The 27,304-nt window shown below is 39.1% G+C and overlaps 2 protein-coding genes across 8 annotated transcripts in view; one reads left to right on the top strand and one right to left on the bottom strand.

Moving 5' to 3' along the window:
- The window catches only part of NR3C2 (nuclear receptor subfamily 3 group C member 2), a 215,816-nt gene extending 210,809 nt beyond the window's left edge, over window positions 1–5,007 (top strand). For 5 of the 6 annotated variants that reach the window (XM_064450307.1, XM_064450306.1, XM_064450304.1 and 2 more), the window contains one exon: window positions 1,281–5,007. In XM_064450307.1, the coding sequence (XP_064306377.1) occupies window positions 1,281–1,436 (156 nt within the window). In that variant the 3' untranslated portion in view covers window positions 1,437–5,007. The remainder of the gene's footprint in view (window positions 1–1,280) is intronic. The other variant, XM_064450308.1, reaches the window with a different exon arrangement.
- Window positions 5,008–9,336: 4,329 nt separating this feature from the next.
- ARHGAP10 (Rho GTPase activating protein 10) overlaps window positions 9,337–27,304 on the bottom strand; it is a 156,390-nt gene continuing 138,422 nt past the window's right edge. For both annotated transcript variants that reach the window (XM_064450310.1, XM_064450311.1), the window contains 3 exons: window positions 20,961–21,092; window positions 19,440–19,531; window positions 9,337–10,140 (listed from right to left, as the gene is read on the bottom strand). In XM_064450310.1, coding sequence (XP_064306380.1) covers window positions 10,052–10,140; window positions 19,440–19,531; window positions 20,961–21,092 — 313 coding nt within the window. In that variant the 3' untranslated portion in view covers window positions 9,337–10,051. The remainder of the gene's footprint in view (window positions 10,141–19,439; window positions 19,532–20,960; window positions 21,093–27,304) is intronic.

The raw sequence follows: 27,304 nt of genomic DNA, 5'->3' as shown, positions 1-27,304 counted from the left end.
TGTGGAGAAAATAGCGCAAAACAAGAGACAAAACAAATGAAAATGCTCAAAAGCCAAAATTAATGTTCGTTTTTGTAGTGGGATTAAGTTTCCCATAACATGTAGACAAAAACAAAGGTCTGTAACTGGCAAGTGAGACCAACGCAACTTGAGACAAGGTAGAAGAAATCAGACTACGTTTATCGGTGCTTTGAAGGCACAGGGTATTTTTTTTTTTTCCCCCACACACCGAAAGCTCACGGTACCTGTATGCGATTTAGTACTTCAGCTCACGTTCCTCTTACAGCTGGAGACCACCTTTATTAGGATTCTAAAATGGCTGTCCCGTTGCCATTTGGGAGAACTGTGATACGGTTTCACCTGTGAAAACCTTTGCCAGCCAGAGGAAGCCAAGGGAGTGCCGTGGCGCAGTGTAAGATGCGGTTTTGTCCTGCTGGTGGAGGCGGTCCCGTGCTAACGGATAACTTGGTACTTGCGCTGTGACAGAACAAAGCTTCCTGCTCTGTCGCTGAAGAGCTAATTAGAAATTTTTGTCTTCAAAATTCTCAGCATTATGGTTAATCTACCGAGAGAAAGCAAAAGTGTGCTGTTAGCCACCAGTACAAAAATAGAGAACTGAGGGGGTTTTTCCAAAAAGAAATATTCCTCTAAATATTGCCTCTGTAGTTTAATGAGTAGTAAGCAGGAAAAAAGCTTGGGGGGGGGTGTGTATTAGAAGATTTATTTATATATAAATAGACATGCTTTACCAGATGAACAATTTCATATGGGCTGCGATGCTATAAAGCCTGAAATGCTACGCATTCATGCTACCGAGCTAAAAACATCGGCTGCTCTGGCAGTTGTAGGTTGTGGCCTCTGGAGCCTGCGCTGGAGTTAAATCAGATTATTTGGTTAACGAACATGTATCCAGCTGAAATTTAGAGACACAATAGTTTACGGCTGATCTTTTCCCTCTGGGCAGAAGGCTTTATTTTCATGCGTATTGAGTGCCTCTAGTTTTCATGGTGGCCAGTTGCCCGTTAGTGAAATGAAAAGTGTAGTTACGCTCCAAGATCAAATCTGTGGCGTCTTGGTTTCTCCTAGTTAGCTGATTTTTTTAACACGTAAAGTAGCACTTTGGGATTTGAGTTGTTTTGTTTGCTTTTTAACCCCAGCCAACAGACTGCCGAGGCAGAGTTTAGATGCCATTTCTTGGTAATAATCATTATCAGCAAGCTGCTGTTTGCATGTGAACTTCTCTGTGTTTTTCCTAAAAAGCATTTCTTTCTGTATTTCAGCTTGTTAGTGACTTGTTGGAATTCTGTTTCTACACCTTCCGAGAGTCTCAGGCACTGAAAGTAGAGTTTCCAGCCATGCTGGTGGAAATCATCAGTGACCAGCTACCAAAGGTGGAATCCGGGAATGCCAAGCCCCTGTACTTTCACAGGAAGTGATAGAAAATGTCTTAAATGGAAGAACTTTGCCTTAAGTTTCCCTGTGTTATTCCACACCCATGAAGGACCCAAGAAACCGTATTTTAAACATGCTATTTACACTTGTTCAGCAGTCTCTCGAATAGTCTAAAATCATACGAAGGGTTTGGGGAATGGAAGGCAGTTGACTTGGATTTGGCAAGACCTAGATGTTTGCAGATTACCCCATAACCCTAAAACACTTAGAAAATGTTCCTGTTCCTCTGGATGAAAAGCCATATCTAGTCAATAACTCTTTGATTTTGATATTTTAACAGATGGAGTTTTAAATATGCCATGTAGTTTCTGGTATTGTTTGCTTGTTTTAAAAGGGTTCGAAAACTGATGAGAACTTTTTAAAGCTTACCCTTGGTTTGCACATAAAACGTAAAGTCAATATGGGGCATTAATATTCTTTTCTTGTAAAAAAAACAAAAAAAACAAAAATGAAACCTATATATACACACACATATACACACACACACACACACCCCCAAAAACCCTAACGTGTAAAGTAATAACAGAACATTTGGTGTGGAATACTCTGTTATCCCCACCTGTGGCATTTGTTATCCCATGTTATCCCATCATAGATGATATACACTGTGTTAAGTGTCCATTTACTATTTAATTAAAGAGGATAAGATGTGAGAACAAATGCCCTGGTATCAATTTATAGTATCTATTGTGCTGGCTTTACAAATAATTTTTTGCAGTCTTTTGCTGTACTGTACATTGCTGTATGTATAAATTGTGAAGGACCTGAAATAAGGTGTAAGGAACTTTTGTAAATGAGACAAAAAAATCTTTAATGGTTAATAGGATGAATGGGAAAGTATTTTTGAAAGAACTCTATTTTGCTGGAGACTATTTAAGTACTATCTTTGTCTAAACAAACAAGGTAATTTTTTTGTAAAGTGAAATGTTCTGCATGCATAATGAACCGTTTACAGTGTATTTAAGAAAGGGAAAGCTGTGCCTTTTTTAGCATCATATCTAATTTACCATCCTACAGTATCTGTTGTAAATAACCACACTTAACCTTTTCAGTTGTATTTAAGCCTTTCTATTTTCCTCTCTATTGTTCTCCCTTTTGTCTCGCTTGCAAGCGTACGTGACTTGAGCACATCTTAGGAGTCCTGCTTCATATTTCTGTCGGAAACTACACTATGTTGCGTTTGCCACTTTACGAAGGTTTCATTTAACAAGACAAATTACGGTCTCTCCAAAGCTTTTGCCAGCTTAATGGTATAGTGAGTTCTTGCCCTCTATTCCCTGTCTCTCTCCGGGGAACGGGGGTGCGTAAGCTGTTGAGTGATTTTTCTTGTTTTTTATTAAGGTTTCCCAGTTCGTTTGTTTTTTTCCTTTGAATAGTGGATACAGAGACCATCTTAAAAGGTTAGATTATTGTTTCAGATGGGGGAGAGTGATTTCTGGTTATGATGAAGGGAACATGCAGATCATTACAGTAAGTATATTGAACAGATTTGTACTGGTGAGAGGGACGGCAAGGTACCGATACAGGCAGATTAGCTGAGTAGAATTTTTAGTGACAAACTAAAACCGTACGTAATTTTGTAAGCATTTTTGTAATAATCAGAATACATCTGATAAGACAAACATTCACACTACAAGTTCAGCTCAGTTGGTCTGATTTTGTCTCAAAAATGTTTTCTCTAGAATACGACTGCAAAGAAGAAAAATTTTTGAGGTGATTTTCACTATTTTGCAATTTGTAAGCAAATACAAAATTTTGGAGTAGAATAGAGGACAGGTGAACTTTTCTGAGGCTCAGCTGTTGCTACCATACGCTCGTGTTTAAATAGAATAGTTTTTCGAAGTCCTAATCTATAGTGTTCTCTCTGGGTGCCACTGGTATGTTTGAGCTCTAGTGTGTCCCTTGGCCCGTCAGAATGTAGCATTTCTTTTAAACGGTGGTCGAATTGAGAATTCTACACCCTTTCTGAGTCCAAATTTTGAGGTGTGCTTTGGTGCACTGAAGACAGTCAGTGCTACTTGTCTTTTTAAATGACACCTGCCTTATGCAATGGGTAACCTGTAAAGACTGTATTCAGAGAGGTTTTTTATATATAAATATATACATACATATATTATTTGCATTTTGGAAGTCTAATTCATAGGCAGATCTTTAAATACTGACCTGCACAGCAATATGAAAGCCAAACTTCCAACATGAGATACACAGCATGCAGACTGGTTGTTTACAGTAAAGATGCAGTCATACATCCATCTTTTCATTCACTTTTTTTTTTTTTTTTTGAAGTCTAAAAGAGAAAATTTCAAAGCCAGGTTCTGGGTGAATACAGTCTGCAGCAGCTTTTTATATTAACAAAGTTACTGCCTCCTTTTCTGTCTCAGAGTAACTTTGCTTGATTAAAATAGCAAAGCCATATTCCACACTTCACTGTTAAATGCCTGTCCCAGTCCAAATTGTTGTCTGTTTGCTCCTATTTTTGTACCTTATTACTTTTAATCTTGGTTTGGTACAATTCATAATTCACAGAAACTTCATATAATTAAACACACTAAATTAGTTTTAAAAAGCAATTTATATCTTTATGCAAAAACGTATGTCTGTCTTTGCAAACAACTGTAAGCAGATTATAATAAATCCTTTACTTTAATCACCTGTTGTTTATGAAACCATTCATTGATGATGATTTTTTGCTAGAGAGCATTGAAGTAATAGATACAATTGGATATAGATGTTGTAAGAGGCAGTATTCTCTTATCCAAGACACTTAAGCAGAATAGCCATCACTTTTTTTATCTAAACATGTGTACAGAAAAGAAAAAAAAAAAAAAACCACAACACACACAAAAAAACCAACCTCTAGTTTTTAGCTACCGGGAAGTTACGTTCTTTTGAATTTGTTTAGAATGAAATAGGCATTTGTCTCCTGCAAAATACAAGACAAACTAAAACACCTTTTAGAAGTGGGCTTCTGTTCATTGAGCTAAATTATTTTGTTGTAAGAAGGAACGGGGATATACAGCAAGAGCATTGTATACACAGTTAAAAATGTAAAATAGTGTTAATGTACTGCAGTGGGTATTTCAGGAATACTACACATCGTGCAGCTGTTCAGTTGCGCGACATAAAATAGACGAGACTAAAGTTTGCAATATCAAAATCTTATTAAAAAGATACTTTACAATCAATAATGCAAAAAGCTAATTCACAGGGTGGTGTTTTTCACTGACTTGTTTAAACATTTATGAAATTAAACAATTCTACAGTTAATGCACTTTTAATTGTTTATTAAAGATTTGACTTTTTCTTTTTTTAGAGCAATGTTTTCAGCTGGAGGTCAATGACTTGATAAGATAGACAGCAGTTCTGAGGCCAGGAAGCTCAGAGGAATGTTTAAGAATTCTTGGAGTTTAAATAGATTCCTGGATGAAAAATAAAAGCAGCCAGCAGTATGGTGTAAACAGTAAAATCTATGCATAATGATGCATTTATAATTAGGGGTTTGCTTCTGTATGTTTAAAGCTTTTTAAATAAATAGAAAATATTGTTTGGTCTTTATGTTAATGTCTGCAAGTACCTATTTTTTTCTCTTTTTTTTTATACAAATTGTACAAATATACATGAATTAAACTGGTTTGATTGCAAGTATTTCTTGCATTTTAATGTCAGATAGGTGCTGGTGCAGTGATAACCTTAGAGACAAGCTTCCACTCATCTAGAAACGATATTAAGTAACATAAAGTAACTAACAATGTAATATGGCTTCTTTCTTTATACACCTAGAAACTTGGTTTCACCAAGCTCTATTAGTTTGGATGATGCAGCACATACGATGGCTTCAGCCCGAGAGCAGCTACCCGCGCTGTAGAACACGGAATGCCCAGCCGTGAGGAATTTGCTCCACTTAACCTGGATAACGGTGCTTGCCAAATGACGTGCTGACACTGTTACACGCACAAGCCTCGTCCCGCTCCCAGAAACAAACCCAGCAACCGCCAACAGCCAGACAAGTCTGGCTTCCAGGTTCAGTTAACCTAGAGGTGCTGTACCCACTGGCCAAAGTTAGAGCTTCTCTCATGGAAATAGGGATTCACTATTTTACACACACAAGGTTTCCCCAGTGGCTAGATCAAACTGCCTTCTCAGGGCGGTCAGGTCTTTTCCAGTTATATTAATAGTGAGATAGGTAGAAGGGGAAATATAAACTCTTGCTATCCTGATTTGTTCTGTGCACTATTAAGCTCAAAAATTCACCGCTAGGTTCAGCACGAGGCTAGGTCTGTGGTGCGAGACCACCATCTAACTGCGTTTTGGTCTTTTAATAAGTTACACAAAATTTATTGCCAAAACTCCCTGCACCTGCCTTCTGTTTGCTGAATTGTCAGAAGAGTAGTAGAGGATCAGCAGTGTTAAGAAAAATCTCCCATATGTTTACAAGCAGATGTAGCTGTCATATGCTGTTCTAGAAATAAGAAAACACTATCGCTACTTAAAAACGTAATGGAACTTGTGATCTGACCTCAAGCTGGGACACTGCTTTCTTTCAGGTACCTACAGAGACCGGGGGTTTATGATGAGTACAATATTACTAAGATAGAAAGGAGTGAAAAATGCCCTTTCATTTCAAAGATTATGCCATGCCGTAAGGTTTTTGAAAGAACACCGTAATCATAGATGTCAATAGGATGAAGTTTATTTGGCGCTTACCTGTGGTTACTGCAAGCACAGGTGAGGGCACGCTGTTGAACTCTGCTCTAGAATATGATGTCCAAGGCCCATTCAGCTTAAAAGGTGAAACTCCAGTGAAGACTTCTGATTAAACTGTGTTTAGCACTGGTGCATTTACAGCCTACATAAGCCTTCTGTCAGCAACTTTCCTCTTTAAATTGCAAACCAGGTAAGAACTGTGAAATGAGTTAAGAGAACAAGGAACAGAGCAGTGAGAAGGGCAGGTTTCTCCCTGCGTCTTTTCTGTGATACATTTACAGAGGCTCAGCTAACAAAAGCTGCAAGCAATGTAGCAGGAACGCTTATTTTCATTACAGGGCAGATAAATCAGCCAATAAGATTTTCTTTTTTTCTTTCACTTCTGATGAAACCTGCCACAAAGATCAGCTGGGACAAGTAACAACATAAACAGCCTGAAAACCACGGGGTTTTTCGCCCAGCAGAGTGAAAATGCTGCCTGGCCAAGGAGCAGAGCTGCACACTGTCCAGTGACTAACACAGACTGTAAATTCCTACTGATCCTGGCTAGTCAGGAGTCTCAGCTTTTCCATTAATTACTCAGCAAACACGTATTTGACCTTAATATCCAGGCTGAGGGAGTCAATCTCTGGCCCCACAGTGATGGCAAAGCAAATGTCCTTTTGCATAAAAAGCACAAAATGGTGGGTAGTTTTGGTTTTTGGTGTTTTGTTTGGTGGGGTTTTTTTGGGGGGGGGAGGGGGTTGGTGGTTTGTTTTGGGTTTTTTTCTGATTTTCAGCCTGTGTCATGCATTTACTACCAGGAGTCTCAGCTTTTGAAAAACTGACAAGTACGTGCCCCTACACACAGTAACTAGCACATAGCAAGGGAGCGGGACCCCGACCTGAGGAGTAAGCTGAACCTGTACACACAGCTGTGATATGAGAGCAGTTCCCTGTGAGAGGATGGAGTCAGGCCAGACCCACAGAGACCAAACACTCCTGCTGCCAGGCCGAAAGAGGGGAGCCCTTTGACAGGCTTTCTCCACAACCGAAGCCCCATCCTCCTTCCTGCCTCAAGTTAAGAGCACGTTACACTGCTCTTCCCAAAGCTACTAAGCCACGGAAAAGCCAGACAAGAGGCACATGCTAAGGCCCAGCTTCGGGAAGGAAAACAATCTCAAAGGATAGGAAAGGGGCCCGACTTTCCTTTTATCATTTTTAATTTTTAGCATCCTTTAATCTCTGCTTCCAAGCAGTTGGGATGAGGGCATCGTTTACAGCGCCATTCAGCAGTGAGGCTGATGACTGAGATGTGCCATGGCTATGCGTCTGTACAAGTCTGTAGCTGGCGGTGGTATGACAGGGCTGATGTGGAAACCCCTATGGTGGGTAGCAATTACCACAACTGAATTCCTAAGAGGCAGTGTGGGTAGCCTGAAGGCCAGATCTGATCTGGCTCAGCTCACACCACTGCCTTTAGACAATGTCTAGGATGTCAGAAAGTTTGGCTTAGCATTACCTCTGCTCAGTGTACCACTTCTCAGCAGAAAAGGGTTGTTTGGGTTCTGTGTGTCTCCGGAAGTTACAGGAGTCTCAAAACAGCTCACCTAATGGCAAAACGGGTCAAAGGATTGGATGGAAAGGACACTGAGTCTTTTTTAAGTCTGCCTCTATATATCTGCCTTTCTAAACCACTTCAGTTAAAAGAAAAAAAGGGGGGGGCCCCACACAAAAACCAAAACCAAACAAACCAAACCACAGACCTAGAGCTGAGCCATACATTGAGACTTTTGGAAGACAGCAGCCAGAACAAGATCAAACACGTACTGCACAGTTAAAACAACAACAAAACAAATGGAAGTGGCTTACAAAGCTTGTAAGCTTTAGGTTATCCCAGCTTTGCTAGCTGACCAGCCAGCATACCTAGCTGCCACACCTACCAGGCTAACACCAAAGATTTACAGGCTCCCTCTTCTTTCAACATTTTGTACCAACAGGTAGCCATGAAAACTGAGTCTGGCCACACGAACAACATCCTGCCTCCAGAATGACTCTTTAAGGCCACAACTGAGTTGATACGAGCTGTGGGCCCAGGCGACACGCTAACCAGCCAGGACAGTGCTTTGCCATGTGAACAACGCTGAGTAAGGAAACCTGCAATCTGTTGCTCTGTGTACAACTATTTCCTTAATACTGAGTTGAGGAGCAAATCAAAGAATTTGCTCTCCTTCTCAGACATCCAAAAGTCATCTCCCGCGCTTGGGGCACTTAGCCACTATGCCAAGACAAGAATTGCCTAAAAGCTGTATGGCAGAGAGTCACTGCTCAAATACCACGAGAATACACCAAATGAAACTCCTCCAAGCTATGAGGTTTAGCGCTGGAGAGCTGTACGGACTTGGCCCACCACTGCGCCATCTGGAAGTGATTTGCGCATACTCCAGTGGTCTATGCAGTCTGGGCAAAGGAACAAAATAATGGTATGGAGCTAAATCTTATGGGGTGGGGGAAGCCATCCCAACCTTAAGGCAGCATTAACCATTAACTGGTTTACTAATCACATTAGTTAGAAAAACTTGCAAGCTAAGTATATCTGCAGTAAATGACTCAAAATCCACAGAGTCCAGTTGAACAAAGACGCGAGCCTGCATTAGCATGCCATCCCATCACATCTTCCTGCAGCCTGTCCACTACCTCCCAGAGGGTCCTACTTGAGAGGAAAATACAAAGATCAATGATAAACTGCATGTAACTTTTTTTTTTTTAAGCACAAGGCAGATTTATACACCACACCACAAGATTCCTGTAAGCTTTTTCTATGACCACAGATAGCTCTCTTTCTTACTGCGCACATAGTTGTACAAATTATGAGGCAGCTACTTGAGGATTCTGATGCTATGAAGTATCATTAAGACCTTACAACTGAAAATTACAGGGGAGGAAGAAAGGGAAGCTCAAGGAGGAGCTAGACAGACAGAAAACAGATAAAATGAAAGATGCCTCCAGGACGCACAAGGATCATAGCCAGAGAGTCTCTTTTCCTTTTGGCTTGAGCTTGTAGAGTTGCCTGTTTTAAGTGAGGAAAGTTCCCCATGCATTTTGGAGCCTGCCTGAGGCTGACTGCATACAGCTGCCAATAATTATTTCACGTCATAACTTACAGAACCACAGCAAAATATTCTCCAACATAGGAATGACTTAGGTCAAATAGCAAATAACATTTTATTTCATTTACAGTGATATTTCTGAGTAGCAAAGAAACCATGATATATAGAGGCAGGTAATAAAAGTTCGTGTGTCTTATCTTTATAAAATAAATGAAATCATACAACATAAACGAATGTGTTCTTTGAAGACATTTGAAAAATATCATGTCTTGATACCTATTATTTTACTTACTGGTGTCTGTTCCATACTGTCTATTCCACTTCGAAACATAATTTAACTGTCAGCATTATAGCTTTTTTTAATCCGACAGGATTTTCCAAACCCAAATAATATTCTGTTAAAAATACTGCTTATTGATACACAATCTCCAGGATACTAAGTTTATAAAAATCTTCTTCAACTGATAGTTGACTCACAGATCAACCAAATATTTGACTTAAAATGCTAGTTATATCTTGCAAACAATCATACCACTACTGCTCTTTACAACTGAAAAAAGCACCCTATTAAAAAATTAACCTATCCCTCCATCCCCCTTTCCTGTCCCTCCACCCATTCCAACCCTTAAAGAATCTTTTTTTGTAATTCGTATTTGGCAACAATTAATGTCTTTATACAGATTAGGGTCTTCAACCCATAGTCAGGCTCTTCATTGATTAAAAGCAGTCACAAAAGTAGAGAGCAGTGACTCTTAACAAAAATCCATGGATACCATGTACACCTTCTTGGCGTTCAATGCACGAAGCTATAAAAACTGAACATAATTTTGTGGAATAAGTCCTCGCTTGCCATTTAGCGTGCCTTCTAGCCATCCTGGTTCTCTGGAAAATTGCACTGCAAAAGAAAAGGAAAAAAATTACTGCATCTTTTCATGCTTGAATTAGTACTTTTAGCTTCAGCTCCATGACACCAGGGCAAAGCATCCGTAAAAACATCCAGTCTTTTGCAATGACCAGTTTAAGAATCTAGCTAGGAAAGATGAAGAGGATGATTAACTTAAATACTTGCATAATATAGGTGCTTGAACTATCTTCTGCAAAGTATACATGGTGAAATAGCTTTTAGATGCAGGAGACTTCATTAAGGAAACTTAGGATGGGTTTATAAAACAGAAAATATGAGGAGAAGTCAGAATTCATATCAAACAGTGGGAAACAATTCCAGTAGCTGGTAGCAAAGCAAGAGGAAAACCCTGTCTTGAGCAGAGGTGATGAATCTGGAAGCTCAGAGCCACAGAAAAAAATGGCATAGGACCTTACTCTGCATGAAAAGTAAGCATGTAAAGGATTATAGGGGACATAGAAATGAGCCAGATCTCACTCCACGTATCATCTCTTCAATGGACAAACCCTGAATCATTCTTCTGGTTAAATCATCTCTCTGAAATTCAAATACATAATGCTATTCACAAAACACGAAGGAAAGCCATGAAAAATACATGCCTTGTTCCTCAGTGCCATCTTAAGTGCTGATCTCAAGTTATGCAAGAGTATCCGTGAATATAAAATAAGACAAATTTCACCTCAGACTCTAAATGCCCCATAAGTTATTCTGTGAGCAACAGAAATAATGAAAACTGGCTTCCTGTATGCATTCTGGCCACATTTGACAGGAAGTTAAAAAAGAAGCATAAGCCGTATTTCTTTGGTAAACAGATTAAGAAGTCCTCAAATTCCCCTATCAAATTTCTTATAAGAGAATATGATACAGGTAGCTACTTACCTACGGAACTGTAAAATCCCATACTTTTAGCAACCTACAAAATTCTCTACCATATTAATTTATCCTCACAGTGCTTCTGAGACAGATATTATTTAGGAAAGAGATCAGACAAATGCTAAAACATGCTGCCAGCCATGTCAGTGCTTTATTTAAAACACATTAACACATCGGGGAATGTGGTATTTGTAGCCTTCTACAAATCAGGGAAATAACAGTTAAGAGAGCACAACATGTTAAGTCTCACTTTCGAAAGCATTTTAAGGCTCTAAATTTGAGCACTTAAAACATACTTTCCCCTCATCTCTTCCCTGTGTGCTATTATTGTCAGGCAGTGAAGCTAGGAGCTATGCGAAGAAACCATGGTTTAGACATCAGCTATACCTCCAAGAAATCCAGAAAACAAAACCACTTTCAAATGATACTGATAGTTTAGATTCAGGTCAAAAGTCCGGGCTTATATTTATTATGAATATGTTTGACAGATTCCAAAGTAAAAATACACAGAGAAAATTACCTTTTAGGATCTCTGCACACACAGTAACTTACATTACTATTAGTAATTAGCAGGCCCTCCTCTCCCTTTGTCATTTTTATTCCACAATTACAGAGTACACATGCATTTGAAACTGCATTGCTGACACCACCACAAACCTCCCTCCAGAAACTCCACCACAGTGGCTGTAATTCTACCCTTTCCAGCTAATGCGCCAGCAGCTCTAGCGGGCAGCCAAACCTCTCCCTGAAGTCTGCCGTGCCTACAGAGCACATGTGTATTACAGGAAACAAACTCAAAAAACCGACAGATTAGGAAGAAAAACAACTAGAAAACCTGGAAGTAGGAAATTTCTACTTGTCCTCTGGAGCTCAACCTCAGTTTATGTTAGACAGATGATAGATGCTACTGGCATGTGAGGGTCTCTAAATGAAAGGCCTGTTCAAAATGAGGGCAGCCCTCATCTCAGGGGATCATACCGAAATTTGAATTTACCTAAAATTTACCCAGGGGAGGAAATGCTCAAACTATGCGGAATCACTTGGCTCAACACAACAGCAAATTTCAAAAGAAATACTTTCTAAACAAGTTTGATAACATTAATACTGAACTCTGCACACAGCAGCACATTCTGAGATAATGCACAATGGCCGAGCAATTGATGACAAATACCATTTTCACCCCAGAAGATTAGACATCGATGGTACAACTGAGCTCTGTGGTTGGGAAATTAAATATCGTACATGTACGTTACACAGCTCAGGGCCTCGTTATTTGTTAGCAGAATTTTCTTGTAGACTCTATGAAAACCAAAGAAAGAATTAGCACTAAAATTACATGTAAGATCACCATTCCTAGAGATCAGTCTTTTTATAAAAAAATGGATTAATAAGTAATTCTTAATACTCAGCAGCGGTGGCGCCTGTCTTGTCGGCCAAGACTTCTGCCCCCATTCAAATCACCTTACGCAAGAAGCATAAAGATGCCCACAGACATCACTGGCTTCTTCTGTAGGCAAATAATATTAATGGGGAAGCTGTCCAAATGTAAAGCTGCTTTAAGCTCCAATGATCCTGTTTTCTTTCCTAATCCATTTCCAAAGTTTAGTGTGCAACAGCACTCATTTAAAATAAAAAATACTTTACTGCACGAAAGACATTTTGCTGTAATGCACAGCTCTTAAACCCAGGACACAGTAATTTCTGAAAAAATACCCTGCTCAAGAGAAGATGCACCGTAGTGTCCCCTTTCTGTCATTTCTTCTCCGTCAACGATTATAGTTCTTAGCACTTTCTCAGGCCTGCCTCATTTAAAAATACCTTGCTGCAGAAACCACACATTTGGCCTTAAAAATACAACTCATTATTGGACCAAGCATCCCATAGGACTAAGTCTTATGTTTGTTAAGAACAGGAGGGGAAAATACTTGCACCGTAAAAGATACAGAACAGAGAACCAAAAAGTAGGTATTTTCAGCAAGGCTTAACAAGTGTATAGCAAGACTACACCACAAGACCCATCAAAAAACCACCACCAAAAGCCGACACCTCTTTGGACAGTGCAAATAGCAGCAAAATTGAGAGTCCAGAGTAGGACGGCAGTTTCCTCAATACCTGCTGCAAGGCCATTTCAGCAGTCTCACTCTAGCAGGGGCAAAGTATAGAGGAGAACGCCTGACCACCACTTATGATGGCAAGCACTACAGAACAATCACGCCAACTCAAATGGACAAACAAAATCAACAGACTTTCAACTTGCAGTGAGATCTCTAAGTAAAAGCTTTTCTGATTTCATCTAATCAAGAAACACAATAAGGTCAACTGGGCATTTGCAGCATTTCTTCTTACTCTTCTGTGTTCTCCATAGGAATTAGATTCAATATTGCCAATGTTATGGTTATCTGACTGCCAATACATAGAATTCACAAGCAGCTCCTCCCAGAGACACAATGGTATCAGCAGACCATGTTCTGCTTTGACAGCTCGAAAGTTTCACGGGTCTCGACTACGAATGAGACCAAGACTCATTTCCACAATGGTATTAGTATTAGTTCATTGCCTAGGTGCCACTAACTTTAGCAGGACTGAATCAGACACTGGTCCACAGTGGTTTCCCACACCTTTGTGGAAACTAGCTGTTTCAGGAGGAAAGAAACAGGTGAGGCAATCTAACATGCATGTGCCTGGCACAAGAGGGCCTCCCTTTCTAATGGACTACTTTACCAAACAAAGTAATGAGCCCAGAGAGCTACACAAATGAGGACTGCATTTTGTGGGCAACAGAAGTGTCACTGCTAAAACCACTACAACACCAGAATACACTTCCATAGAACTCAATCACGCTGGCCAATTCTTCCCCAAGAAATTAAATTAAAACTACAAAATGTGTTTAGAGATCCCTATGGGTTTTTGAAACAATCCCTATGGGTAAAGTTGACTGCAAAAATACACAAACATTTAGCATGCTTAGGGCTATCATGGAATTTGAAATTTAAAAACTTGCTGTTTCCCTTAAGTATATTGTGAGAAGCAGAATTATCTTGTGGACAAGACACAGGGCTAGGAGTCAAGGGGTCTTCTTCCTGACTCTGCTAAAGATCTACTGTGTGACCACAAATAAAACAGTGTGCCTACAAGGGCTCAGGCTGAATGAAAGCAAACACACTGATAAACCATGACAAATTAGTGAAGGCGGAATTCAGCTTGCAGACTGAGACTTCCCTGTAGAGAAGTGTCTAAGCTCCAACTACAGCTGGTGGAGATCTAGTCAATACAATTAACAGAGAAAGAACCCAAAGAATAAATTGGCTCACTGTAAAACAGAGGCAAGTGGTTGGTCAGCTGAGTTGTTGCTGAGTTCCCTGCGCCATAACTTGGTGACCTGCATGTAGACATTGAGACTTGGGGTCTTTCCCCTGAGCAGATTCCCATCTCACCTGACAGCTGAACATCTCTGACAGTCCTGTGCACACATACCAACTACAAGGTAAAAACATCACTTTAAATGTCTTCCATTTTAACATATCTCTTCCAGAGACCACTGCTTCCACAACAGTGTTGGCAAGAGCAAAGTCAGACTGGTTAAGGTCAAACTACCCTCAGTGACTTTAAAACTTCTAGCAAAGTCAGTAGGAATTTGGTAGTCCTCATCTGGTACTTTTTATTGACGAAGTGATTGTACCTTTCAGCAGCAGTTTGAGGTAACTACCTGGAAACGGCATGGAGGTATCTGAAAAGAACTCTGTCCACAGCCTGCACACTCAAGTTTCTCCAGGTGTGAAATGGAGATAATTAATGCACATGAATGTTTCAAAGTGCTTTGAAATCCACAAGCAAAAGGTGCACAAAGTAGCTGTTTTATCCTCATTCTTACCTCAACAAAAGAATTATTTGCATACAGTGTAATACAGTATTTTGGGAGTACTACTTCTCTTTGATGTAAATCCTTGATTTGTCAGTACCATAAAGACAGACAGTCCCGAATCCATAGCATGAATAAGAAGGAAGAGAGTGTCTTGGAGTCAAAACCAGGGACATTAACTAAGGCTGGTGCTTTGTTACACTAAGAAAGATAGAGAGGGATGACAACAGCTGTGTGAACACGGCTTTTTGCATTCCTACTGTGCTTGGTATGGACAATTGGTGCCACACCTTTACCCAGGAAAATTACTGTAACAAAACACTTTCTCAGTTTTCCCCATAATTTCTCTCCCCTAAAACCTGATTTTAAAAATTGTAAAAGCTTTGATGGGAGCTATCTTGACAAGTTTGCAGGAAGCCTTCCTGATAGCAATACTGCCAAGGAATTTTGTTGTGTAAACACCATTTACCCTATCTAAACCACTTTTCCCTAGTGAAATTCCCATTTACTGACTTCTAAACAGCCTCTTTCAAGAACCAGAATTTTAATAACACTTGGCTCCAAGGTTGGCAACGTTTCAATGCCAGGCAGTCTGATTATTCTTTCCATGATTATTGGGAATATCTGCTTCAACAACAACAACAACAAAAATATACAGCCAGCATATGTCTCTCACAATCTCAGATCATACTCTGCTTCTTCCCATATGTGCCCTTATCCAGCTGCAAACTCTTCAAGCTTTGCCGCTAACCACTTGAATTATATTGTTATGTGCTGTCAATACTATAGCCCATAGCAACTGGGAAATAAAAATATTGGCATAGCCTAAGGTAAATTGAATTGAAGATTTAAAAAAATAAAATCCAGTGGATATTGTTCAGATTACATTATTCATTTTCTTACACAATTCGATTAAATAGAAAACTTTGCCTTTTCAACTTACAGATGGCACCTTAGTGCTTATATTCTATGACACTTTAATGGAAAGAATGTGGGATTCGGGGTAGCCCAATGTACATGCAATACTGAAAACACCTGAATATGCAAATGTTCAGATTCTATGCAGATTCCTATCAGGTGATATAAAGCTTAATTTAAAATATTTGTAAATCTGACCTTGTCAGCCTGAGACACAAACGGATATTTTTTTCCCCATTTAGAAACAGGAAATGGAGACAGGATTAAAGGTTAAACTCTTACCTTCTTGCACCAAGATTACATTTAGCAGCTATGACAGGTGCAAGACTGTACTTCACTGAATGCTATTATCCTGTCTCAGGCTAGAGCAGGTGGAAAGATTCATCAAGGATAGTAACAGGTAAGAGAAAACTGCTGCAATCAGCATCTATGGACCAAGAGAGATGAAACAGAAGAATAGGGAAGGGAAATGAAAAAGAGAAGGAAACAAAGCAGAAAGGAGAGGGAAGAGAAAGGAAAAAACTCAAACAAACAAAGAGTGAGAGGTGAAAGAGACAGTTTTAGAGAAGTGAGACGGGCAACGTGGAGGAAGGAGGGATAGATAAAACCTTCACTAATGGAAGCAGCGCTTTTTAGTAGACATTAATTTAACAGTTACTTTAACGGTTGATACTAGCTGTATGTCAACTTGATTGATGCGTTGTCACTTTGATAGTTAAGGTTAATGCTAGAGCTGCAGAATTGATGTATTATTACTTTAATTCTTCATTTGGGGGCTTTATTAGGGCATATGGGAATTTAAATTGAGTAACTAAAGAACCTGAATTGATTCACTGGAATCTGATCCCAGCATAGACACAGGGGTGCCTAGCCCAAAAACAAAAGGCTTATGTGAAGGCATTTCAGAGGTTTCAAATATGGAGGCTGGTCTGCACTTTTAATGAGAATACCTTTCTATACTGACAGAGCCATCCATGACATAACCTATTGGGAACCATTATGGAATGACCATTAAGTTATTACATACATCCAGTTACTGCCTTATTACTTGCACACTCTCCTCCTTTTTTTCTGCCAAAACCCAGCCTACATTAGGCTGAAAACCCTGCAGGGCAAGGACAATGCCTATAAAATAACCAGGATACAGTGGAATAAATAAAACCAAATCTATTCAAGGAAATGTGATCTTTCCCATTGGAAATCTGCAATTAGGTTTTCAAAATGCAATCCACGTAACCTTTTCCCAAGCTTCCAACCTTATTTGTATGATGATACGGAAAAAGAGTCAGAGCTGAAACATTTCTCCACACTGCCAAAGAGTCAAATTCTGTACTACTTCTTGGACAATCCAACTCTCTAGCTGAAAAACCCAGCTGAGGCTGTAATGCACCAGGACCACAGTAGCTTTGCCGTAGCTTCTAGCAATCTCTTTGCACAAGAAAAGAATCTTAACATTGTTGTCACACAAACGCAACGCAGAAGCAGCTGCTTCTTGAAAGACTTTCTTATCCCATGCCAACACAACAGGTATGCAACCCTTGCTGTTCTGCATTAGAAATGCCTCTCTCCTGTGCATCAGATCTTTTTCCCCATGCAGTAGATTTTTTTTCCTGTACACAGTTTTATGTCTGCTGAAGATCCCTATCAGTCATGTTTTAAAAAAAATTAAAATAACTGGTGTTAGAGACTTTAAAAAGAGCAATCATTTAACTAATTCATCTTTCAAAGGTTTCCCACCTAACTTGATTCAGACATGATTTGCCTGCAAGGCAGCTCTAATAGGAAACATCAAGTATGATTTTGTAAAGTGGGTGCTAGTAGGGAAGAACCTAGTGGGAACCCCAGACCACCTGATGCTGCAAAAAAAGCAGAACTGAAGTCTGGACCAGGTTTATTATTTACTTGTTTGGGAGGAGGCTGAGGGCAGGAATGTCCTATGCTCTGTCTGCTTTAAAATAAGAAGGGGTAGGAGACGTCTATGTCTGTGCAGGGTTTTTTTTGTTGTTGTTGTTGTTAATCATGTTTAAAAAAATAAGATTCTGCTGAGCTTCCCATTTGTTTCAGCTCATTAAACAAATTAGGAACCTTCTACTGGGGTTGGGGAGGACAGGATGAAAAGATTTTCATTTATGAGAAAAACTTTCCCACAGACACTTTTGATCCAGTGCTAAGAGAGTTAACAGGGTGCATTTGGGGAAATATAAGACATATTTAGTTAGGTTTTTAATGCCTGCAGGTTGATGTTTTCCAGCTGTTTAGACTGTGTACTTCTCTCTTTTTCCTGCTGGATGTAAACTGCGAATTTGGAATACTCCTTTATTGGACATCCAACCAAAGATCCTCACATGTAGTATTTGAATGACTGGGCAGTACACATCTAAGTGCATTTTGGTCATGCAGAATTAAATACCACTTTCCCCTTGGAAAGCATGTATCAGATTTCTGACCTGGTAGCAAGCTCAAAGCTGACAATGGATGAGAAGAAAACAGGCTTCCCTGCAGAATTTCTAGATTCTTTAGAGGCCAGTATGCCTCTTACTACCTCCCTGCCTCTAGACAGACTGAAAGACTGAAACGCTGTCTCAGTACTCAGAAGGTTCTCAGGGAGGTAATTCTCAGTTCGTTTTAAATCCCCCAGCCTGCACAAAACTTGGATGAAGATTTGGCCAAACTTAAGAGTCCTCTGGTTTTCAGTATGAATGTATTTTTTTATCATGGTAACAAACAATGGCCTTACCATGCTACACTGCTATGAATTAATTTCTGCTTAGAATTATTATTAAATTGCATTCAAGAAACAATAATTGCTGAATTTGTCCAGGCCCTGTTGAGCCATTCCATCTCTTTATTATAATAGGAATTTCCTTGTGATAGAAGAAACTACACTCTAATATCATCTTCTGCATCTTCAGAGTTTGTACTGCAGTAGTCATTGGCATAAGGTTTAAAAACTAAAACCTCTCCTGTCAGTTTGAAGTCTGTGTGCAATTGCTGAAGAGTAGAGCCATGGAAGCTCACTGAGGAGCCACACAGTCCTGAGCACAGGAATCACCTTCTGGATGTTCATATGTAATACTATATTTGGGTCCAAAGAAATCTTTAAACACAGGCCTTCATTCTGCACCTCAGTGAATATTCCTTTTTCTACAACTACATAGACACACCAAGGCACCCTTTGGTCCAAAAAGTAAATACTCCCTTTTCTCTCCAGCGATCACCTGATTTACCTGGAGCTATGCTTGCTTGAAAATCATTAAATAGATTTTTGTTTTTATTTTAAATGAAAGCCCATACATTATTTTACAACAATAGCTCACCTTTAAAAAAAATACAGTTGCATAGGCCAATATGTTTTTCTCTATTGCTGAATAACCTTTTTTGGTAGCACAACACATTCAAATCCTGCTGAAAAATTAGACCAATTGAAAGTGTCTACTCACCAGAAAGCAAAGGCATTGCCTCACAGTGCTAAGTGTATGTTAAGTAGCTTCTGTGTACCAGAAACCTACTACGTCACCAACTGTGCGCCACCAGCAACACCGGCAGAATAGCAGTTAGGCTTGTATTTTTATCCAAAGCCATTTTAGCAGTTTTGTCAATTTGGTTTTCATTGCTTTATATTTACTCAAGCAGTACTTACCATCCTCAAAAATTGCTCCTATCTGAAATGATAATTCAGAGCTATGTTCTGCTTCACACGGATAAACTGCTCTTGCTTTTCGGTGGGCAATGCTGAAAAATGAAGTTATGAATTATAGTCATTTTTTACTATTATGAAGACACTCTCTCAACCATTCTCTCTCCATTCTCATTTGGAGATGACTAAAACTTTAAACACAGTCTCACATGCATCATTACAGGCTTGTAATTCATACACACAAATGCCAAAGCTGAAGCTTCACAGCTTACTGTTGGCACTTCTGAATATCATACTCCTAACTTTATGCACGCTTACTTTTATGATAGTTAAACTCAACTTTCAACTACAGTTAAACTTTTGCCAAGTGCTAATCAGCAATGAAAACAATAGTAGGCAAAGCATCCAATACTTAACTTCTAGACTAATCATTATTATATCTTCTGAAACATTTCTTCAGGAATCTTGCAATTCAGCTTTTCGCTATCACTGTACAGAATTTGCTTTTTATATTTGTTTACAATACAACATTACTAGACTCCTGAAGATGCTGTTTTGTCCTAAACGCAGTAAGATTTCCAACATTGCAGACAGTCTTTTAGAGGTGTTCTCAGGATGCTCAGTAATAAGCCGTCAGTATGAATTCATCCAAAGTACTCGTTTCTCCAAGTACCACAAGTAGAGATCTTGGAATATATATAAGTATTTTTGGCACGTCTTATTTAATCACGCCTTTGCGAACTGACAGTTTGCTGCTGCCCAATGATGCTTTGTTTAGACACAGCACCCACACAATTAAATCATCTTTTGTTGAGCCCAGGCAACAACAACTACACATAAAACATTGGGAAAGATTCTCCCTGCCCCCAAGAAACTTGCAGTCAAACAGACAATGCAGTTCTGGTGCAAAATGTGACCAGTAATGAGAAATGGAATTTTGTTACCAAGTGTTAGAAAGAATTTATGAATATACCCAACAACTTGAAGGAAAAAGCTAAGATGGTGAAGACCTTCAAAGGAAAACCTGAAAATACTTCAAAAGATAGATAACAACACAGAAGGAAGCAGAAACTGGATGGAAGGAAAGGAGGCCAAAAGAGTGAAAGAGAAGAATGAAACCACAGAGACAGGTAAAGACATGGGAAAGTCTTCCAGAGGCAAGAAGGCTGAGTAACTTAAATTCGACATGGGTGGCTATGGAAAAAAAAGCATCTGTATTTTAAAAGCCACTGTAAGAGAATCACTGCAGTAGAGACACTTAGGAATTGACGACTCAAATCAAAGTCTGCTTGTATTAACCAGGAAGCCACTGGTTCAATCTGGGTGCCTTCCACAAGGAAGGTGTTCAAAGGGAAAGTAAGACAAAGTAGACAGTTATTTTATTCCATCAAAATCACTAAGGCTGCACTTCTTGATTTGAGATAATCATTCAAAACTGCAGAAGACAGGAATTAGCTGTTTTTAAAAAGATAGAAAAAAAGGAGGCAAATAAATAACCAGCAAAAGCTGAAGTGTACATCATACCTTTCCACTGCTCTGTCACTCCCGGTAGCGGGGTAAGGGAATAAGAAAGTGGATGGTGCAGTATTTGTGGCAGCTGGGTTAGCAGAGGGCGTATTCATCCACGAGACCATCGATGAGCGGCTTTGACCAGGACTAAGAGGAAATATATTTAAGGCAGAATTAACAAAGTGAATAAAATTTCTTTTCATACCAAAGTGTTTGAATCTTTATAACTAAAAAACTAGTTAGATCCTCAAATTCAAAACCAATAATAATGTCGAGCTGATTTTTCAGACATGGCTATCATATGATTCTGCATTTCCTCCTTGAAAGTATTTCTCCTACATGCCCTACATCCTAAGCTAAGACAAATTACCTGAGATATATGACATAACCAATAAAAAGACAAAAATTCCACATTCCTTATCTAATAAAGACAGATACAATGAAACTGCATATAGCAGGCTATTATTTGAGCTGCCACTTTGCCTTTACAAGTTTTGATGAATCTATTTAAAAATCTTCTCAGTGCTGTACTAAGGCATGTACAACTGGGAAGATTTCAAAAGAGGCTGCAGCTATTACAACACTGGGATCACGATGCTGGCTCTGGATTGAGATCTCATTCGCATAACTGCGTAGCTACTGCCTCAGTTATTGCCCTTACGAACACACTGTTCAAATATGTATTAAATTAATGGCTGAACACATAGCTGCCACAAGAGGAGAAGAAATAACAGCTAAAGTTAAAACTTGTATTAGTCATTGAAAAACAGAGAAAGTCCTCCCCAACATAAAGGATGTTCCTAATTTTACACTTGAAAGAACTCATGTGTTTCAGCACTTCAAGGCTTGCTTTCCCTGCAAGGACAAAACAACCAATAGTTCAAACATTTAATGTCAGCATATCTTTGGAGTAAAGAGCTGGACTTTAAGCACTTCCTAAGCAGAAACAGAATTAAAATAATTTGCACACAGCTTTCTCACAGGAATCACCACTCAGAAGCAGAGACTTCACAATCCAGCATTTATCAGTTTGTCTTATTCCAAGATTAACCTCTTAGCATAAATCTTCGAAGTACCACAAAGATCTAGGAATCCAGTCAAGAAGGTTTTTGTGGGGGTGTAAATGCACACCTAATCAAGGCGCATTGACTGAAAGCAAATAAGGGATCAACAATCACGCCAGTTATAGTTGTAAATGAATAAAAGAAAGCAGGAAACCTAACTTATATAGCTGATTTTAACCTCCTTGTGCACTGGGATATTTAATCTCTAGAAGAAAGGACCACTGTTGTTGGTTTGCATACCATGGTTAACAAACTCACTCAACTTTTACAGACTGATTTTCCTAGCCAATATATCTCATAGCCTCCTAGCAATTACACAGTTAAGCAGACGTTAATTTTGATTATTGATTTTTTAATTTATACATTATAAAATGGTGAATGGCAAATTCCTTATTTAACAAGACAATAGTTTTTCCTTTGGATCTGTGTCAGGCAGTATTTGGATGAAAACTGGAATTCACAGTCTATGAAAACAGCATTCTATAGTTAATGTCACTAATCAAAATGAAACTTACATGTGCTGGAATCATAACCAGAAGGGTTTATCAAAACATGCTCTGCTTTTAAAAACTATCTGATTTACCAAATAAAGGAAGGAATCATCGTAGTAAACTGAATGAAAAGCTGGATTGTACTGACTAGAAACATATTTCATGCTTAACTTAGGGAAGAGGACATCTAGTCTGCTTCACTACTTACAAATCCTCCACTGCACAATTATTTACATCTTCCAATAATTACATACCTTTGAAGACCAGCACCTACATAATTTGGGGGTTTACTTTAACATGTCCTCTTCCTCCGATTTTTACCTAATCATCGAAAAATTTTCCTCAGGTAAAACAAAAACCTTCAGCTAAAAGTGACTTCATTCACAGAAGAAAAACAAAAAGTGAACACCAGCATATGTATTATTTCCTCTAAACAGTGAGGATAAAAATTTTCTCAATGGTACCGTAAAGTTTTTAAAGTTTACTAGAAAGTAGATTATTTCTCCTTCATCCTGCACATAATGTATAGGTGTAAATTAATTTTAACTCAGTAATATAGAAGGTGAACCTAAGACAAAAGTTTTTCAAAAGTGAATCTACTTGCATAGATTAAACTATTACAGTTAAGACAATCCTGATATTTAAAGAAAAACAAAAATTCCAGGTGCTGTAATTTTTTCAATTCAAATCTATTCCAACATTAAGTTTGGTGTCTGGCTCATTTCTGAAACTTGTAAAAGCACAGAAAATAAAAAAGACAATATTCCAAGTATATTGCCAGAAGAGTATTAAAATGTCTCTAATGCAAACTAATCACAGTTCAAGAATATTCTACCAAGTGCTCTTCTCTAGTGCGTACCTCAGAGGTGTGGTGTTTGGTTTTCAACAAGTGACAAGTGAATAATAAAATCTTCCATTTATTAAATACTTCATTGAAACATGTATCACATTAATCTATGCAACTTACTCGGTCAGCTCTAGAACAACATACACCATCTGCATGTGAGACACAGGATTAATGATTTCAAAACAATACTCAGAACAGAGAAGACACAAAAGATACCCCCTGACCCAGTAAAGAAATGGTCATTCATAAGAATACTTGGAATAAATAACAGATGGTTTCTCACTGAGACTTGGAGAGGAAAGAAAAAGAAAAAAAAAAAAGGGAGGAAAGGTAAGCAAACAAAGGAACAAAGGAACAGAAGATGAAATAAAACGTTCAGATACATGTCATGGGATGTTTATTTCTCAAGTTAGAGGCAATGAACAAGAAGGGTAATCTATCAACTAGTAAGGCTACACTGTCCTTTACCAGGCAGTTTTATATAAAAGCATGTAAAAACTGGTAGGTTTTCTACAAATTCTGAGCCACTCCAACAGTTCTAGTGGAAAAACGCTCCAGAATTGCAGGTACATGGAGCACTGGGCTGTTCCCTCCCCCACTTTTTGACAAATTCCCTTAATACATTTCAGCTGTAGCAAAAGCACTGCAGCACAGCTCCTGAATTCGCCTGTCACTTCCAGCTCCTGGTTACCGAGCAAGAGATCATGCTCTAGGATCCAGCAGAGGGAAAAAGGAAAAACATTTTTCAATAGCAATAGTTTCACCATGTTGAGAAGAGAAAAAAAAAAAAAATTTTAATAGCTTTAAATATTAAGCGCATTCTAGAATTTCAGTTGGTTTTTTATTTACTGTACTTGGCTATCTCAGGAACCACTTGATTTTATTAATAAAACAGAACATTTTACTCAATAGGAAAAATCCGTTCCAATGTTGTGGTGTGTAAGTAACAAACTGCTGGATTTTCTTTTTTTCTTGAAAAGATTCTTGTGATAGCAAAGTTCCCTTGCTATAAAGCTTTGCACACCTTGTTTATCAAGATGATGACATATTAGAAATTATCGCATAACTTATCATATAGCATCTCAACTCTAAGAAGGTATGTTGAAGAAATCCTTTCTCCTAAGGGCTAAAATGAAGGCAATGCATTTCCTGAGGGGAGGAAAAAAAAATAAAAGCCTGACATAACCGTCTCTCTCTCTGAGAAAATATGCTATTGTCTGGCATAGTGAACGTTGGGAGAAAGGGGAGGGGGAAATGGCCTTACTGAAAATAAGCTAGAGATTTTGTACTGATATTCAGAAACAAACTCCTGCAAACAAGATTTTATTGGATGTTTATCTGGCTGGTTCCTAAGGTAACACAGCTAAAGAGCAGCCTCTTATCTTGAGAGCGAGGAAGAGACTCTGTGAAAAGAATCTACACTGCAACTCTTGAGAAAAAAAGGGTTGTTTCATAGATGGGTTTGGCAGCCCCTGGCTGTCGTATCACAGTGTCTGGCTGACATAAACTCAATGAAAGTGTTCTTAAAAGGTTTCATTATAAGATGACACAGTATATCAAAAGGTGTCAGCTATTTCTGATTCTATATGCAATCCAATACGCTCCACCACCAGACAACAATCTTCCTGCATGTTAAAACCCGTATGCCTCAGTGAAGCTGGGGAGCAGAAAAATACATGGATAAAATTCTACAAGTTGTCATAGTTGCAGCAAAGCTGGAGACAAAACAGAAGGACGGAATTTCCTCACCCGCGTTCCCGCTGAAAAGAAACTCCACCCCCAAAATTTAAAGTATGTAACATGCACGCAACATTCCCGAACCCTCATTTATACAGAATACACCAGCCAGCACTGAAATGGAGGTTTTGTTAAAGTTGGATTGTGATGTTTCAGTGAAGCCGCTAACACATTAGTGAAATGATCTTTCACCCCAGCCTGGTAAATCTGAAGCTAACGTCTAGAGCAGCTGTCCTAAGTCAAAGCATTTTAAAATGATAATTCAGACAGAGCAAAAATGAAGAATGTACATCTATAAGCTTATAGCTTACTGCTGTTCCTTTTAGAAAAAAAATGAGGGGGCTGTGTTCCCTGGAATCATGCAAAGAAAAGAAAAGAAAAAAGACAAGAAAAAGAGAAGGAGAAAAAAAAAAAAAAGAAACTTCAGCTCATCACAGCAGTTGCATGCACATCTCTCCCTGCTCTGAGCACACGTACCGCTTACTCTGTGCTCACACAGCGATGAGCGGCATGTGCTGTCGAGCCCCGCTGACTAGCCCACTGGAAGACAAGGAGATGGCAAAGTCTGTTTTGTACGAACCACATGACTAAGTTATATTAGGCCTGTTTCAAAGATGCTGCAAAACGAGGACTACTGCTCTGCTTGCATAACAAAAGGGTACGAAAAGAAGTGCCTGCTCCACTAAACCCAGCTCTCAAACTGCTGAGTCACCGAAGAGGTGGCAGCTGAAACAAAAACAAACTGCAAAATAAGCACAATGAGCAAAGAGCACTGCTACATACCGGGACTGTTCCTTCTGCAGCTGTTAAAGCATCTTTTTTCATTAAAATAAGATGATGACATTAGATATTATAAAAAGTTTTCAAGACACTGAAACTGAAGGCACCCATCATTTATGTAAAACTGCAAATTCACACCACTGCCATAAAATACAAAAAGAAACCATTTCAATTTCAAGGAGACTATAGATGCAGTTTACTGATGTAGATGCAACAAGGCTGATGGGAATTCATTCAGCAGTCAAACAGAATTAATAGCTATCTCCAAGGCTTCTGTTATGTGCAGAACACCACTATTTCTGCCCTCCCTTGCCATCCGATGGCTCTTTTAACATCAGTTTGCTCACCGGGAATTTGAACAGCCTGAGATTTCATGAAGAATTATTAGATTCTTCCCAGCCTGGTCACGAAGACCCTGAAAGCACTCAGGATGCTGTGTAGCAATCTCTCATCACCGTTTTGAAAGCCTCTGAGGGTATTAAAAACCCCAAAACGATGCCCATAGTGTAGCACGTATACACGATGGAGCTGGGTAACAGAATATTCTAGTGTCAGGAGAGCTAATAAAGAACTGCAAAAGAGATGAAAGAAAGACTGGATTATTTTCTCTGCCACTGGTCCCTTGCATATTCCTGAAAAGCTATTTACATTGGTGTTTCTATTTCTCCGCTGGGTTTTGGGTACCTTTGGACTGTATCTTATATGCGCCTACAGCAGCATCCAAGATGGGATTCAGTTTGAAAACTACGAATCTTACTATTCTGAGCCCAGAAATGTAACTGCTTTAACAGGCCACGCACCCCCACTCATATGCGCACTCAGTGAAGAGGTTTGAGGGACAGGATGCTTTCCATCCCCTCTAGCTGCAAAATCCCAAAGGCTTAGAGAGGGAAAGAGGAGGTGGCAAGGTAAACAGATACTCAGACAGTATCATCATCTTGCGGAAGGCTACACCACATCCTACACCATGACTCCATCCAAGACAACCATCAGAAGTCACCAAGTTCCAGCCCCCTAGGAAACCCAAAGACCCTGCAGTCTCAGATCCCAAAATTTAGCTCTCCAGCTGAGGACATTAGTTTCCATTATCTGAATTAAGGAGAGATCATGCAGATAATGTAGGGGACTTCCAACCAAAAGGAAAACTCTGACCCAATTCTAAAAACACAGCACTGTGAGGGGTAAGTCTGTAAGCTCTATAGATAAGCCCTGACATAGGGCATTGTACTGTAAGCACAAATAGATCTCATGACAACAATGGGCCAGTTACAGTAACAAATCTTCCCTTACCAGAAAAAGATCTTCCAAAAGATTAATTACAATACATACCAAGTCCAGGGAATACCAAGTGTTCAGCTTTTTTGGTTCATTCCGAGGTCAAGTGAAATCAGACATAAGGCAGTCCACAGTGTTTTAGGACATGACTTGTAATCCACCTTT

This window comes from Phalacrocorax carbo, chromosome 4 (genome assembly GCF_963921805.1).
Source record: "Phalacrocorax carbo chromosome 4, bPhaCar2.1, whole genome shotgun sequence".
Classification (NCBI taxonomy): domain Eukaryota; kingdom Metazoa; phylum Chordata; class Aves; order Suliformes; family Phalacrocoracidae; genus Phalacrocorax; species Phalacrocorax carbo.
The sequence above is the reverse complement of the archived record's forward strand: the minus strand, read 5'-3'. Positions and strand labels throughout refer to the sequence as shown.